The sequence below is a fragment of the Ixodes scapularis genome, unplaced genomic scaffold (genome assembly GCF_016920785.2).
Source record: "Ixodes scapularis isolate PalLabHiFi unplaced genomic scaffold, ASM1692078v2 PGA_scaffold10__122_contigs__length_95168666, whole genome shotgun sequence".
In the NCBI taxonomy this organism is placed as follows: Eukaryota; Metazoa; Arthropoda; class Arachnida; order Ixodida; family Ixodidae; genus Ixodes; species Ixodes scapularis.
This window is the reverse complement of record NW_024609836.1, coordinates 29,642,855-29,657,544: the sequence shown is the minus strand read 5'-3', so window position 1 is coordinate 29,657,544 and position 14,690 is coordinate 29,642,855. Positions and strand designations below refer to the sequence as shown.

The window sequence follows — 14,690 nt, the reverse complement described above, 5'->3', positions numbered from 1 at the left end:
TGTGCCAAACATCAACAACCCCATTCAGAGCGACACAGAGACAGGCTCAATAAATCAAAGTGAGCAACTTATACATCCTCGGCAACATATCTGGACACAAAGACGCCATTTGACACGAGGTGCTGGTTTCTTGTGAAATAATGGTTAAAACAAGCTAAACATAATACCCACAATTGTAAAAAAAAAAAAAAAATGAAATGTGCTTTGACCTTGGTTCGTGCACAAGTCTTTGATTTGTCTTAAGATTGGTAGAAAGAAAATTTGGTCATAGCAGGAGGCAGAAAAAACACGTGTGGAAGCATGCTTAGCTGGTGATTGCTGATCTTCGACGTTAGCTGTCTTGTTACGACTCAACTTTTCTTTTTTGTATATTCGAAAAAAAAAACACATTAAGTGCTCTTTAGAGTTTTTTTTTTGTTTTCATACAACACTGTGACAACATACGAAAAGAAAACAACTGACATACTAAGGATACAAACAGCGAGTGAGAAACTGCCAGCGAAGCTCTCCCGCAAGTCACACTTTTTAATGGCAGTAACAAGAGGCGGTTCCTTTCATTTAGTTACTAAATATACTACTAAATCCTAGTAAAATATTCTGTAGATAATTTAGAATTTCTCGAGGTTTTTGGAAGTTGCTTTAAGATCTGATCAGAGGGTGCAGACTGAGAAGTATAAAGCGTAAGATAAGATGAACACAAAGCTCGCTGACGAACCCCCTTTCTCAAAATATAAACAAAATGCGCATGGCGGAGCGAGATCTTGTCAGTTAGTTATCGATAACAAGGTGTAACAGGCTAAGCTGCAATTTTGAAGGCTCAGGTGTTCATAGAAACTAATCCTGAAATTCGGGTGATTGAGCTAACACTGGAACGATACTGCGTGGTTGGAGAGCAATGAGCGTAAGACAATCTCTAAGGTTGACCTGAATCACTTGACCCGTAGGATTCGGATAGGTCTAGATATTTCTGGGAGGCAGGAGTGATGTATCATTAGTCACGAACAAGCATTCAACACTCTAGGAAGGACAGAAGACACTAGGAGGCGACAGGAACTCGCGTACGGTGGCTTTACAAACTGAAGACAAAACAATGAAGGCTCCCGGTTTGAGGCGCGAGCCTCTTTTAAAACTCTTCATCTGCTAACGTACGCTCACACATGATCAGGCTGCGATTGCGTGACGGCATGGATGGTTTGGAAAGCAACTGTCGAGCTTGCCGGCCGCACCTAAAGAAAAAAAAAACACTTTGGAATTCTTCTATGCGTAGCTACGGTGCCTGAAATGAGTCTCCGACGGATGCCTTTAGCGCCCTAAACTCTAAAGAAAAAAAAAGTTCTTTAACGCCCCAGGAGCTCTTTCAGCTGGTGAAGAACGGTCTCGCCTCAAGCACTATCGCCCCCCGGCGCACTAGAAAGGCAACTGGGCAATGAAGAACTCCCTTGCGTCAAAAAAAAGGAGGTTAAAAGATCCCCTTATAGGTTTTTCACGGAGAACCCTTTTGAGGGGTGCTTACAAGAACATTTCAGGCTGCAAAAATTGCACAAACCAAGGAACCCTTAAAAGTTATTTTACGAGCAAATTTTTTTTTTTAGAGTGTATTTTTTCTTTGCATCGAAAGTGGTTCCGAACCCGAAGTAGACACAATGACGCCACAAAAGTCGGAGTGTTATACTCTTAGATTTCACGATCCTAACAATTAATAATAACAAACTACAAAAAAAAAAAAACAAAAAAAAAAGAAGCACGGTTGAAAGCGAGTGTCGCAGTAGTCACGGCGTCCAAACTCCGGCTGCCGAAACTTCCTTGAAATGTAAACCTGGAGAGCGATCTGCAATAGGACAGGCGTCTCCCAACAGAACAGGCGTCTGCAACATCATCCATCGCTGCTGCGACACCGCCAGGAACGCGGCCGGCGCCAACATGCTACTTGTATGACGTCATTAGGCGGAAATCCAGGGACCCCATTTTAGGACGCGATCGACACACCGGTCGCAGACGCGTTTCAGGCACCATAGTGTAACTGAACCAGGGGGGGACGTCTTGGCGGGCTTCTCACATGTTGCTCCGTCCACTGTGCGTTTGTACTTTTGTCACTTTGGCACTTGGACTATTAGGGCGGATTCGTGTTCTCGGTGTTTTCTCTCCGCGTGGATTGTGCCAAGTAGAAGGGCCGCCGTCGGCTCGTGATCCAAGTGATGAATTGCTTTCTTCGAATAAGGTCGTGTTGTTGGCTACACGCTGCTTCCAAGGTCGCAGGTACAAAAATAGGGCTGTGATTCAACTGTCCCAGACTGCCGAACTCCAGCCAAACACTCTCGAAATACAGGGTTAGAGGAAACCACGGCAAATATGCTGCTTTCCAATATGTTTTGCTGATTTACACGGGTCTAGAATTATTGACGCGATTGCGTGTCGGTAATAGAAAAAAAAAGTTAATGAAGGCTGAGGAATATCTCACTTCCTCACTTTCCTTTGGGATCTCACAGGACATTTCGGCCCAATTTTCGATTGTGCGTTTCCTCTATCCACTTTTTAGCGTGTTTGACTGCTCATCTACGCTTTATGCTGCAACGCTGAAAGACACTGCCTACAAAAGCTGCTTTTTCCTTTCTCCAATACTCCCACAAGCACAAGCGAGTCTTGCCAACGTAGATGCGTCTACACAATGATTTCACGTGAATCTGGTCTTAGATTTTGAATCCAAGATTTACGATGTCCTCTGGCTCTCCTGGAGGAGCTTTTCCAAGCTACACTCCCTGCCTGTTTGTCTGCCCATATATATATCTGTCGACTCTCGAGGAGAAAAAGTGGAGGACCTACTCGTAACGGAGGGTACCTGCGGATCATTCCTATTCCACTGTAACAAATCACGCCGTTACGGCTTACGGCTCGAAAACTCACCCCACAAAAGGCTTAGCGGCCATTTCGAACAAGTTTACAAAACTGATGATGGGACACACATTTAAAACAGAGAGGTACACAACATAAAATAGGTTGGTAGCTTAGACATAGCTGTCGCAACAATAGTCAATAACAAAAACAAAACTACAGCGCTACGCCAAGCCCCTGGGGGATGTGGTTCCCCTCAAGACGAGCACTACTCTACATAAAAAGGGAACAGGTGTGAATTCTCCTCTTGAACCAACGTACTCAAATCCCACCTCAATAATAATAATAAAAAAATGGCTGCAGCGTAGGTCACGCACACAACTGCAGCTGCTTAGCTCACAAACAACAACAGCACGTGGTGCAGCGTCTCGCCCTGACACAGAGAAGGGGAGAGAGTCATGTCACACGAGTGCTCAATGACGCGGACGAGATTGCCGGACGCAGAGCAAGCTTGCAAAAAGACGAAGAACCGTCGCAAAGACACGACGCTGTAAGCGAGAGGCAATGGTGGCACCACCATCTTTCCTGCGTGCGGCACACGCGTACCCACAGTGCTTGTGTGTGTGCGTTTGAAACTATCGGAGGTGCGCCATGTTCATCGGGCCTGCTGCGCTGCCTCCTTCTCGGCCTCTTCGAAACCTTCGATGAGGGTCTGTAGGATGAAGCGGATGGTGATCTTGTAGATGTTTTCTATATTGTCCGTGTAGCGATCACCCAGGGTGTCCGACACGGCAGCGAGGAAGGGTCCCTCGATGTGCTGCAACAACAAACGAAGTGTACATTCTATCAGAGCAGGGAAACTTATATGGGGTGGGGGGGGGGGGGGGGGGGAGGATTGGTGGTCGAGTGTGCTGGCGAACGCAGCTGTGAGCACGTGATGCCTAAGCTTGTGCCGCAAAACCCAGAGATCCTCGGCTCAATCTCCACCCCTGCTTGCTTCAATCTGGATGAACGTCGTACCGGCGTGCAGTCGTGTATCTTTATTGCGTGATGCGCGTTAAAGACCCCATGTTAGCAGTCATTCTGCACCGGATAAATGTTTCGTCTATTGTGGAGATATCAGAGGCTCATTGAGGCGGAAAGTCCTCCAGCAGTATAAGCATACAAACAATTAATTTACACGCACCCAGAAGTACTCCTTCTTGAAGCCCTTGATCTTGTAGTGAAGCCGTCCCGCGTTGTGCAGGTAGCTCATGAAGTAGTCGAGGTTGTCGAGGGCATTGATGCCCTCGTCGAGCGTGGTCATGACCACCGAGGCGTGCTGTGCCAGCTCCATACTCTCGCGTTGAGATTCCTTGGTGCGCAGTGCCTGGAACTTCTCGAACAGGTCCAGCAGGTCCTCCTTCTCCTGGAACAGTCTGCAGCAGAAACGAGGCGCCGCGGGCGGGAACATTCATTAGGACCACGCGGAGACCAAAGCCTGAGATCACGACAGGACATCAGAGAAGTCGAAAAACACGCGTTCCTCCATTCAACCAAAACGTTAATAGCATCATGTCCGGACGACTAAATAAGGTCTTCGGCGGATATTATCGACAATTTCCTAAAAGGCACGTTAGAAAGGGTAGAAACCTCGCGCTGAAGGCGGAGCTTTCGTGTTCTCCTCCCCCTGAGTTTCTCGGCGCATTGTTATCTGAGGCCATCTATGCAGGACATTTGTGCCCATTTGGTAGGATTCCTGCGAGGTATATGATCAGGAATAAAACATGGTAGACGAAAGTTTTATTGAAAGTAAACTTTAAATGCGGCGTACTTGTACCTACAAACTTAAAATGCAGCACGCCTTTAGAGTCGGCAATGAATGGCGTCTGTCATCGTTTCTTTTATACACGCGGTACTTTCAGGAATATTCCAAACCAGAACACTTTGTCATAGCCAAGAGTCGGCTGGAACTTTCCAGAACAGCACAGATGAATAAAACGAAGATGTCGGCCGAGCGGGGTTCGAACCCTGTGCCTCCGCGTGGCAGCCCCACGAGTTGCCAAATCCACCACACGCGCGACAACATAGCTTTCCAGCGCCTGTCATCCAGGTGTAAAATACTTAGTCACTGTGCTCTAAACACAGGCGTGGCGTTTGATATTCCACACAATAGTGCCATTATGGCCAGAAAACGTTCCTCGGATGGCCGCACGCAGAAAGCGAGCATTGGAATGGCGCGTACTGCCCTCACCTGACGAACATCTCGATGCCTGTGGGCTCCATAGCCCGGGCGATCGCCTTCCACGACTTGGAGATGCTGAAGATCTGCCTGGCCGTGAGCGGCTGACGCGGGTCCGGCGGCGGCGGGGGAGGGGGGTCGGCCACGGGGTCGGCTTCGGAGCCTCCGGTGCCGGAGTTGGAGCCCTTGCGGCCCTCCGAGCCCCGGACCAGCGAGGACAGAGTCTTGCTCAGGGTGCAGCCCATGCCCGAGAGGAGGAGGAACAGAGGCGGTGCCACCGGACACTGCGGCGGCACAACCAACTCCTCTTTAGCGATATTGAAGATGTGGCCAACCTAACAATGCACTAGGCTAGTGACGTTAAGCGTTCCAAAAGAGGCACGTTCACAACCAAACCTACCTTGAGCACGAGAGTAAATGGCATTTGAGAAAAAACGAGCACTTTTTTGGCATGTTCATTTGAATCAAAGATGTGCATGCAAACTTGCGTAAAAACCAACCACGAGCACACAAAAAAAAAGAACCTAGTACGCTTAGCATTTGCTTGAGGTAAGTATGCCTGGAGCTGTACACCTGACGAAATTCCAAAAACTCGCGTACTTCCCATCCCCATCTTCTCAAACGACCCCTTTCCTGACAAAAATGAAACCACGACACTCAAAGCGTCACATTCTTGAAACTTGAAGGCTTTTGATCTCATTGTTACTATTGAATTTAATACCCCCAAGTGAAATAAATGTTTCTGCATCTTCGAGCGCGGTGCACGGCACTAACTTATGGCGGCCTCCCGAACAGATTAAAGCTGTTCGCATTCATAATTCAGCCTTTCACCGTACTCCCTTTCCCACGTTTGAACAGCCGAAAATGATAACAGCAGTGGCGTGCATTGAGGGACGGTATGCGGAACTTCAAAATATACGAGGCAAGCTCAATATGGGTACCTACAACACCACATCCCAATATCATATCTTCGAGGGTTGAAATTTTTGCTCTCCATCCTTAGAAAATTCGGGTGGGGGCTCTTGTTGACCCGAACAAAGGTTGTTATTTGGAGGTTAGTGCCAATCTTAAACAAGTGGGTTGCAATGTGAGCCATCAGAGCTCGGTGTTTTGCCGCGAGAAAGATTTCAAGCAACGACACAAACTCCAGCATATATTACAGCAAGAATGCAGAAAACGGCAACATCTTTAGAATTTTATGATTCCATTGGTAGAGCTGAAGATGGTACTGCAACCGTAAAGACACAGGTTTAGCTCGTCCCTTTTGTTGTTTACCGCAGCAAGTGACAATAAGTTTTTGCAGTGCACGAGTTCAGAACAAGTTATGCCATAGGCTCTCACAAACAAATCTTAGCACGCGTTTTTTTTAAAGCAAGAAATGATTTATAACGGAACCCCGAATCCCAAAATTGTGTCCTTCCGTCCGTCCGTCTGTTTGACCGTCCGTGCATGTTCCGCTAAACTTTGAGGGAACATGGATGTCACGTCACCTATATACCAAGTGGGGAAGTTGACGCCACCTGGTCTACATGTAAATTCAGTTTCCGAGCTATATAGGGTGTTCCAAGTCACGAGGCACGATTTAAAATGGACTGTAAAAATCGACGAATGCACGTAGCAATCTAAACTTTTCGTCAAAGGTGCATTCCACAGGTCGGCTTTTTCTTGTAAAATTACGAAGTGTAGTTAACTTTCTAAAAAAAAAATAAGGCCAAAAAGCTTGCCAGGGTCAACGGCGGACGGCGGCGCAGACGACCAAGTCGAGTAACGGGGCGCGTTTGACGCTGGTATTGATAGATGCCGCTACCTCCTTATCGAGACTGCTCGCGACCACCATGGTTTATTAAAATGAACATAACCTTTTTGTAATGTACCTTTGGTAAAAAAATAAATGCAGACACTAAAAGCAAAACCTGAAGGAAAAAAAACGCGTTTGCACGACGGCGTTTTTGCTATGGTGCCTGGAACGCGTCTCCGACTGGTGTCTTTACCACGTCCAAAAAAGTGGTCCCTCGATTTCCGCCCGGTGACGTCATAAAAGTGCCACGCTGTCATCGGTCGCAATCCTGGCGGTGTTCCAGCAGCTGTGGTGTATGTGGCAGGCGCCTGCTCTGCTGCAGGTCGCACTCTGGTGTGACAGTTCACGGAAGCTTCAGCAGCCAAAATTTGGGACGTCCTGATGACAGCGACACTCGCGTTCAGTCGTGCTTTTTTCCAGCATTTCTACGACCAACCGCCAGGATCGCGACATCCGACAGCATGACACTTCGGCTTCTGTGACGTCTTTTTTTGCCACTTCGGGACCATGTTTGATGTATGGGCAGCATAGGACAGTAAACACATCATTCGGAGACGCGTTTCAGGCACCATACTTATACTGCCAACGGATTTCGTCTGTATGTCGTCTGCTTTCTTTCGCTGGTCGGTTACACCTTCCGACGCTGCTCCCGACGCCATCCATCAATACGCGCGCCAAACGCGCTCCAGAACTCAACTTGGTCGTCTACGTCGCCATTCGGCGTTGACCTAGGCAAGTTTGTTGGCCCTATTTTTTACAGAAAAGGAGCTACGCTTTGTAAGTTTACAAGAAAAAAACCGACCTCTGAAATACACCATTGACGAAAAGTTTAGATTGCTACGTGCAGGCATCGATTTTTACGGTTCATTTTAGATCGGGCATGGTGACTTGGGACACCCTATATTTAGGGGAAGAATTCACGTCTTGTGACCTAAACACCAAATTAGTTTCCCCGTTAAATTTAGCGAAAACATTGACGTACCGGGGCTTATCAACCAATTCAGTTTCCCCGCTAATTACAGCAGAAACATTTACGTAACGTCACCTAGGCTTCAATCCAGTTTCCCCACCACATTTAGCTGGGGATATCGAAGTTATGTGACCTGATGTCATGTGGCCTGCACAACAATTCAGTTTCTTCGCTCAATTTAGCGGATAAATATACGTCACATGACACACACGTTTCATGTCCCTATTCCTCCTCTTTTCCCCTCCTCCATCCTTCCACTCCCTTCTATAGGTGTTATCCCCATCTGTTTCCTTTGTTCACGCTCCCTTTCATTCTCCCTTCTGCTCCCCCTACTTCCAACTCCCACCTTCCCCCTCTTTCTTCTCCTTCTTCCCCTCGCCTTCCATGCTGGTAACGAGACACCAACTCAGTTTCCCCGCTAATTTTAGTGGGGGAATTTACGTCACCATGACACACCAGTTACCTCTCCTCATTCCTTTCTACTTACTCTTCCCTCTCCCCATCTCCCCCCCTTCTACAGTACTTCCCTCCCCATTTGCCTCCCTTTCAATTCCACCCTCCTTAGTCGCGTGACCCAACAAATCAGTTTCCTCAAGATTGGAAAAAAAAAAAAGAGGTTCTTCGCTCCAGAACCAACCGTTTCAAACACTTGAAATGATCGCTCCTAAATACTGCATTTTATGCGTTTTATGAGCTCGCCCCCGAAACTTTTTTTTATCAATGAGTAAAACGTTTAATCGGTACCGTAATCAAACCGTTACCGTGTTCCGCGTACCGCACCACCGGAGGCTTTGAAGCACGCTTTTAAGCGCGCGCGCCGCGGTCACGGTCTCACTCGTGCGCGCGCTTAAAGACCGACGACCAGTTCGCGCTTTCCACTTTTCACCCGCTTCCTCCTCTCCCTCCTACCCTTTCCACCCATGCCCGCCCCTCTTGGTCCCTTCTTTCCATCCTTCGCTTCCCTCGCCCGAAGGCGTGGAGAGGAGGGTCTTCTGCCTTGCAGAATCTCGAGTCTGGTTGTCGGCCTTTAAAAACATGCATCGAAGGCTCCGGTAGTGCGGTATACGCGCAACAGGGTAACGGCTTAGCTCAAAGTCTTTAAGAACAAGATACGCTTGAAAGAATTACGTCGTAAATAGTCTTTATCTGCAATAGACTTCGTGAATTCTGTCTTTATCTGCAAAAATGTCTTCGTAAATATTGTCTATATCTGCAAACATGACTTCGTAAATACTGTCTTCATCTGGTATGTGGTATATGTGCGTGTCTTTTCTAAAATTTAATTGGTGGGGCTCTAATCTGCACACTTGGCGAAAAATGGCGGCGAGGAATTCTACAACCGTGATTGACCGGCGTCATGGTCAAGAGCGGCACTGGCCAATCACGGCCGCCGTATTCCTCACCGACTTTTTCGCCAAGTGTCCATATTAGAGGCTGCTGTAGAGCTACCTTTTCTGGTTAGCAGCTGAGCAGCTTCGCCGAATTGTCTTCACACAACTTCCCTCGTGGATCTCTAGTTATCGGCATAATGAGAATGGTAGGGCATCTCTCTCGGACGCCTAGCCTTCCGCACGCGCTTCGTGCCTTCCGGCGTGCTTTGGCTGCGTGCGCGCGCGCTTGAGGTGCACGAGAAACCGAAGCATGGTCGAGGGTAGGAACTCGCGCTGGAGGCGGGACAATGGGAGCTTCCCTCTGCCGTTCTCACCTAGTCAGTGACTACGCAACTTTTGACAATATCGGACGTGTTTCTTTTTTTTTTTTTTACTTTCCTTTGGAAGTTAACGTCTAACTCTACCCAAATGAGGCATCCCGAAAGACTTTCTTTATTTAGCTAGACCTATTACGCTCTGCATCTCTTTTATTAATGCAGTTGATTATTTCACACTCAAACTAATCCCCTCGCTTCTTCTTCTTCTTTTTTGTTTTACGTCTGTTGTCAGCAATGTGAACACCCACGCCTGGTTTCCACAATCCACTCGACTCAGGTGTTGTACGGACACCGAGGGTATACTAATGCAATGGGAGCATAATCTAATCTAGAAAGGTGCAACCAGCAAGAAACATTCAGACGCTACGCTGCCTGGTGATAGTCACAAAAAATGCGGAGGGTATGAAACATTCGCTTAGACGGGCAAGGAAAGGAATCATACTTTTTTTTTTTTTAATTTCTAGGCTAGGCGGCGCAAGCTACCGCCCGTAATAAAGGGTTTAGCCGTTAGCATCCATTTATCAATCCATTCATTCATCTAAGGCAGGAGAAAGGGCGATTGCAGCGACACTTTTGGAAGCGCCCGCCGTCAATACGTCAGAGAACACGAACCTGGGTATAGGAGCCGGTGAGGAGCTCGGACCTCTATGCCCGCGCTGGCAGACTCCAGGGATTGGGTCCGATCCCGGTACCTTTTAGGGGTGGCCTCGGGAGGAGCACTGTTTCATCCTGCTGGTGGCTGCACAGAACACACGTGGCTTGTTAGGTCACAAATTAAATTTGTTCACACGTCCATGAACACCAACGCTTTTTTTTTTTATAAACGGCAATTTTAGCTTTACACGCATGCAAGCAGTTATTCTTTAGAAGCCAGTGTGGCCACCCTGGGTAGAGAGCGGAAGGATTCATACTTATGGTTCTGTTTAGTTTCTGGGCTAGGTGGCTCAAGCCGCCACTAAATGAAAAAGGGTTCAGCCGCTTTCATCCATCCATTCATATAAGGCGAACAACAGTTAGCGTTCATCCATCCATGCATCCATTTTTCCGGCATGTCTGTCAGACGGGCTACACGGACCAGCAGCAACATAGCGGTGGCCGGAATCCCCTGCTAAAAACGTGTAAATTTTAATTAATTTATTTAATTAACCTCAAAGAGCCCTTTCGGGCATTGTATGAGGGGCGAGTTACAAAGGTGGAGACAATACAATATAAAATAACGCATATAATACATAAGTCGTAGGAAATCAACAAAAGTATACCACGACTAATAATTACAATAGTATACACATGCCTAGCGAGAACAGAGAACAACAAGCAGAATATATTTCGCACACAACATTCATTCCGGGATAATGTGGAAAATATATTTCACAAGAAGATTTGAAATTTGCTCTATCTGCACTTTTAACTATACACTGAGGTAAAGAGTTCCATTCTGAAATGTCAAGCTTTGACGGGGAGTTGCGAAATTGGTTACAATGAATTAAGCGAAGTTTGTGAGCATGATCATTTCTATCAAAAATGCGATGGGCTGCAAGTAATAAACGTTCTTTGAGAGAAACATTATAGTGATACATGTTGTGAAAGAACGTGAGAGGGGAGGTCCTACGCCTGGTTTCTCATAGAGGTAAATGTGTTTGTTTCAGTGCCGAAACGCTCGTGTAAGGTGAATAGTCATGGAAAATGGATCGCGCCCCTTTGTTTTGAAGGCTCTCTAATGTAGTTTTCAAATAATCTTGATGAGGAGCCCATATGATGCTAGCATACTCCAGTTGCGACCTGACAAAAGATTTAAAAGCTAACAGATGAGTTTCATAACGTGCTAAAAACAGTTTGTCTAATAAACCCCAAGGAACGACTTGCCTTGCCCCCAACATAGTAAATATGATTCTGCCAAAAAACAGTATAGGAAATAAAAACGCCCAGGTACTTATATTTATATACTTTTTCGATAGGGACACCAAAGATTGTGTAGTTGTAATTGATTGTAGTTTTCTTTGTCGACACGTTCATAAATTTGGATTACTCTATTTTTGATACGCATCTTCTGCCACTTGTTACATCATGACTGTCTAGATAATAAAAGTCTAGAATAAAAGAAGAAAATATAATAATAATAATATTAATAATATTAATAATAATAATAATAATAATAATAATAATAATAATAATAATAATAATAATAATAATAATAATAATAATAATAATTTGTATTCAGGAACATTCATAAATTCATACAGGAGTGCGGGGGCAATCAAAGCCAACGGTGGCTTGTGTGACGCCGCCAAAAAAAAAAAGAAAAAAGAAAGAAACAGAGGTTGAATGTCCAAGAACACAGTCAATAAAAAATTAGCACAAAGAAAGCAGAAAACGGGAAAGAAAACGATCATAAAGCAGTTAGGAGTGTACAAGACAGGATGACTAATATATACACAAATGCAAATGTAGTAAATATAGACACAATTCTGAAACGACCAAGAACAAAGTCAGTACAAAAATTCGCAAAAATAAAGCAACGTGGACGTGAAAAACAAGAATAAAGCAGTTAGGAGTGCACAAAACATGAATAATATGTACACAAATACATACGCACTAAATATAAACATTATGTAATCTCTCCTCCGGAAAGATGAACTTTCATACTTTTCTTCAGCTGGCTCAAAGAATTAGCCTGCAGAATTTCAGAGTGCAAATTGTTAAACGTCTCAGGCACATAATATTCGCGCGTATTCCTACCATATCGAGTACGGACAAAAGGGACTTCAAATGTTTCTTGAAAACGAAGGGAATGAGTAGGTACGTTTTCTCTCTTGAAATCATCAGACCAGAAGTAACGTTGGACAACAGTTCGAGTAAAAAGACTTCTGAGACATGGGAATTGCAGGAAATTAAACAGGTCACTGTCGTCAGGTATTTGCAAGCCGTAAGACACACTTTTCAAAATATTTTTTAAAATGCTATCTATTTTACCATGCCACTGGGTAGAACAGTTTCCAAACACTGTAATCCCATACCTTAACACGCTACATGCAAGTGTGTGGGCGATTATTTTACGTACAGAAAACGGCATAAGCGATTTGGTGTTATATAAAAGACAACTTACACTCCTTAGCTTTGCACAAAGTGACACGAATTGAGCACTCCAAGTTAGGCCGCAGTCAAATAAAATTCCAAGGTACTTGACAGATTCAACATATTCCAATGAAACACACTTTCATGCTACACATTTTGAGTGATGTAAAACGAAAGGGAAATCCAGACGCACGTATTTAAGGGGATTATGGAAACAGATAAGTTTAGTCTTATTTACGTTAACATCCATAAGGTTTCGCTGAAACCAGTCCATAACTGCAGTCGCAGCACACTGTAGTGAGCGGGTGGCATTTTCAAAATTAAGATGTCGAGTGACTATTACGGTATCGTCCGCATATTGATAAAGCTTGGCTTCAGAGAGAGATGTTGAAATATCATTAACGAACAGATTAAATAGAAGTGTAGACAAAATTGAGCCCTGGGGTACCCCTGCTCTTAGCATTGTTCGCGGACTTCGGGACTCAGCTGCAATTACAAGCTGTGAGCGATTTAAAAGGTAATTGGACAGAAACGAAAAAAACGGGCCACGAAAGCCGTAGCTACGCAGCTTTCTCAAGAGGACTGAATGGCTGACCGTATCAAACGCCTTCGATACGTCTAAAAAAAGGGCACGGCTAACAAGATTTCTTTCAAAACCGGAAAAGAGTAAATCAGAAAAGTCTTCCAGCAGAGGTTGAGTTCCTTTTCCCCGAAGAAAACCAAACTGACTAGGTGAGAGGACATTATGCAAGTCTAGAAAGGATGACATAACTTGGAATACGTGTTTTTCTAGGATTTGTACAGTAATTGGTAATATAGAAATTGGGCGGTAATTTTCAATCTTATTCGCTCCACCTCCCTTGTATAAGGGCCTTACAATAGCAGTTTTTAGTTCATCTGGAAGAACGCAACTCTCAATAAAGCCATTCAACATATGAAGCAATACAGGCTTGATAACCTCATAATTTCTGCGGAGATCGGAAACTCGGATGCCGTCAATGCCTGGAGATTTGGAAGACTTGAAACTAAACAGTAACGAGTGTAGGTCGACATCATTGAGCGGTGGAAGAAAAGCAGAAGCTGCGACGACATTGTCGAAAGTGATGGAAGAATCTCTGCTTTTACCAGAAAAGGTCGCAAAAAAACTGTTGAAATCTCTTACAACAGTTGAAAGATTTGGACCGAAGTTTTTTTTCAAAACGTTATCAACAGAACTTGTAGAAGGGTTGCCACGAAACTCATTGACGAGAAGCCATGTCTGTGTCATGTTCGAGCGAGACTCTGAAAATTTTTTATGAAAATACTTTCGCTTTGCCGAGCAAATCATAGCATTTACCATGTTTCTGCAAATTTGATAGTTCGATTTAAGTACAGTATTACTAGGCGAACGCCTATATCGAGCCCACAAGTTATTCTTTTCCGCTATTGCCGCCAAAATGTCTGCATTCAACCAGTAGTGATTAGGCCGACGTCTTTTAACGCAGATTTCTTTTCTTGAGGAAACGTAAAACATATTAATGACATGAGCGAACTTTTGGTATATGTCCGTGGAACTAACTGATTGAAGAAACCCATTCCAGTCGAAGGAAGAAACAAGACGATCAAATTTAGCGGTGTCAATAACAGATGTTCTAGTGCCCAGTAAGCTATTTTGCGGGGAAGGGTTAACATTGGACCACCGACATGAAATAAAGTAATGATCTGCAAGATTCTGTGTGATAATTGCTGACTGGACTCTTTGTGAACAAGTTCGGAGATTGATATGGTCTATACATGAGACGACCAACCGACCCGAAAGAATTTCTTCACGGGTCGGAGCATTTATCAAGCTACTAATCCCGTTACCAGAGAGAGTGTTGAGGTAAGTGCATACTGAAGGCTTTGAGGGGGTCAAAATGTCGATGTTAAAATCGCCCAGAATGCATAATTGATCGTAAGTGGACTTTATCTTTATTTGGACTCCTTCAGTCGCGGGTGGAGGGGCAAAAGGTGAACAAATTTTACCTGACGAGGCCCCACCACCCTGTACATAGCTCAGCAGCATGCAACAGTAAACGCAAAGGAAACTATGGAGTCAATATTGTGTCCACAA

General features: G+C 45.0%; 1 protein-coding gene across 1 annotated transcript; it reads right to left on the bottom strand.

Moving 5' to 3' along the window:
* Positions 1–225: 225 nt before the first annotated feature.
* On the bottom strand, positions 226–10,265 carry LOC8026682 (neuroglobin). The gene is made up of 4 exons (XM_040223766.3): positions 10,139–10,265; positions 5,063–5,334; positions 4,016–4,247; positions 226–3,646 (listed from the first exon to the last, which is right to left on the bottom strand). The coding sequence occupies exons 2-4, from the start codon at positions 5,293–5,295 to the stop codon at positions 3,485–3,487; spliced, it is 627 nt and encodes a 208-aa protein (XP_040079700.1). The 5' UTR covers positions 5,296–5,334; positions 10,139–10,265; the 3' UTR covers positions 226–3,484.
* Between the last annotated feature and the right edge of the window lie 4,425 nt (positions 10,266–14,690).

Excerpts from the sequence above, each read along its gene's own strand:
- LOC8026682 (XM_040223766.3), bottom strand. The coding sequence starts at position 5,295 with ATGGGCTGCACCCTGAGCAAGACTCTGTCCTCGCTGGTCCGGGGCTCG. Across the intron at positions 4,248-5,062 it reads GGCATCGAGATGTTCGTCAG|ACTGTTCCAGGAGAAGGAGG; the intron begins GTGAGGGCAGTA and ends TTTCTGCTGCAG. Across the intron at positions 3,647-4,015 it reads TCAAGAAGGAGTACTTCTGG|CACATCGAGGGACCCTTCCT; the intron begins GTGCGTGTAAAT and ends TTGTTGTTGCAG.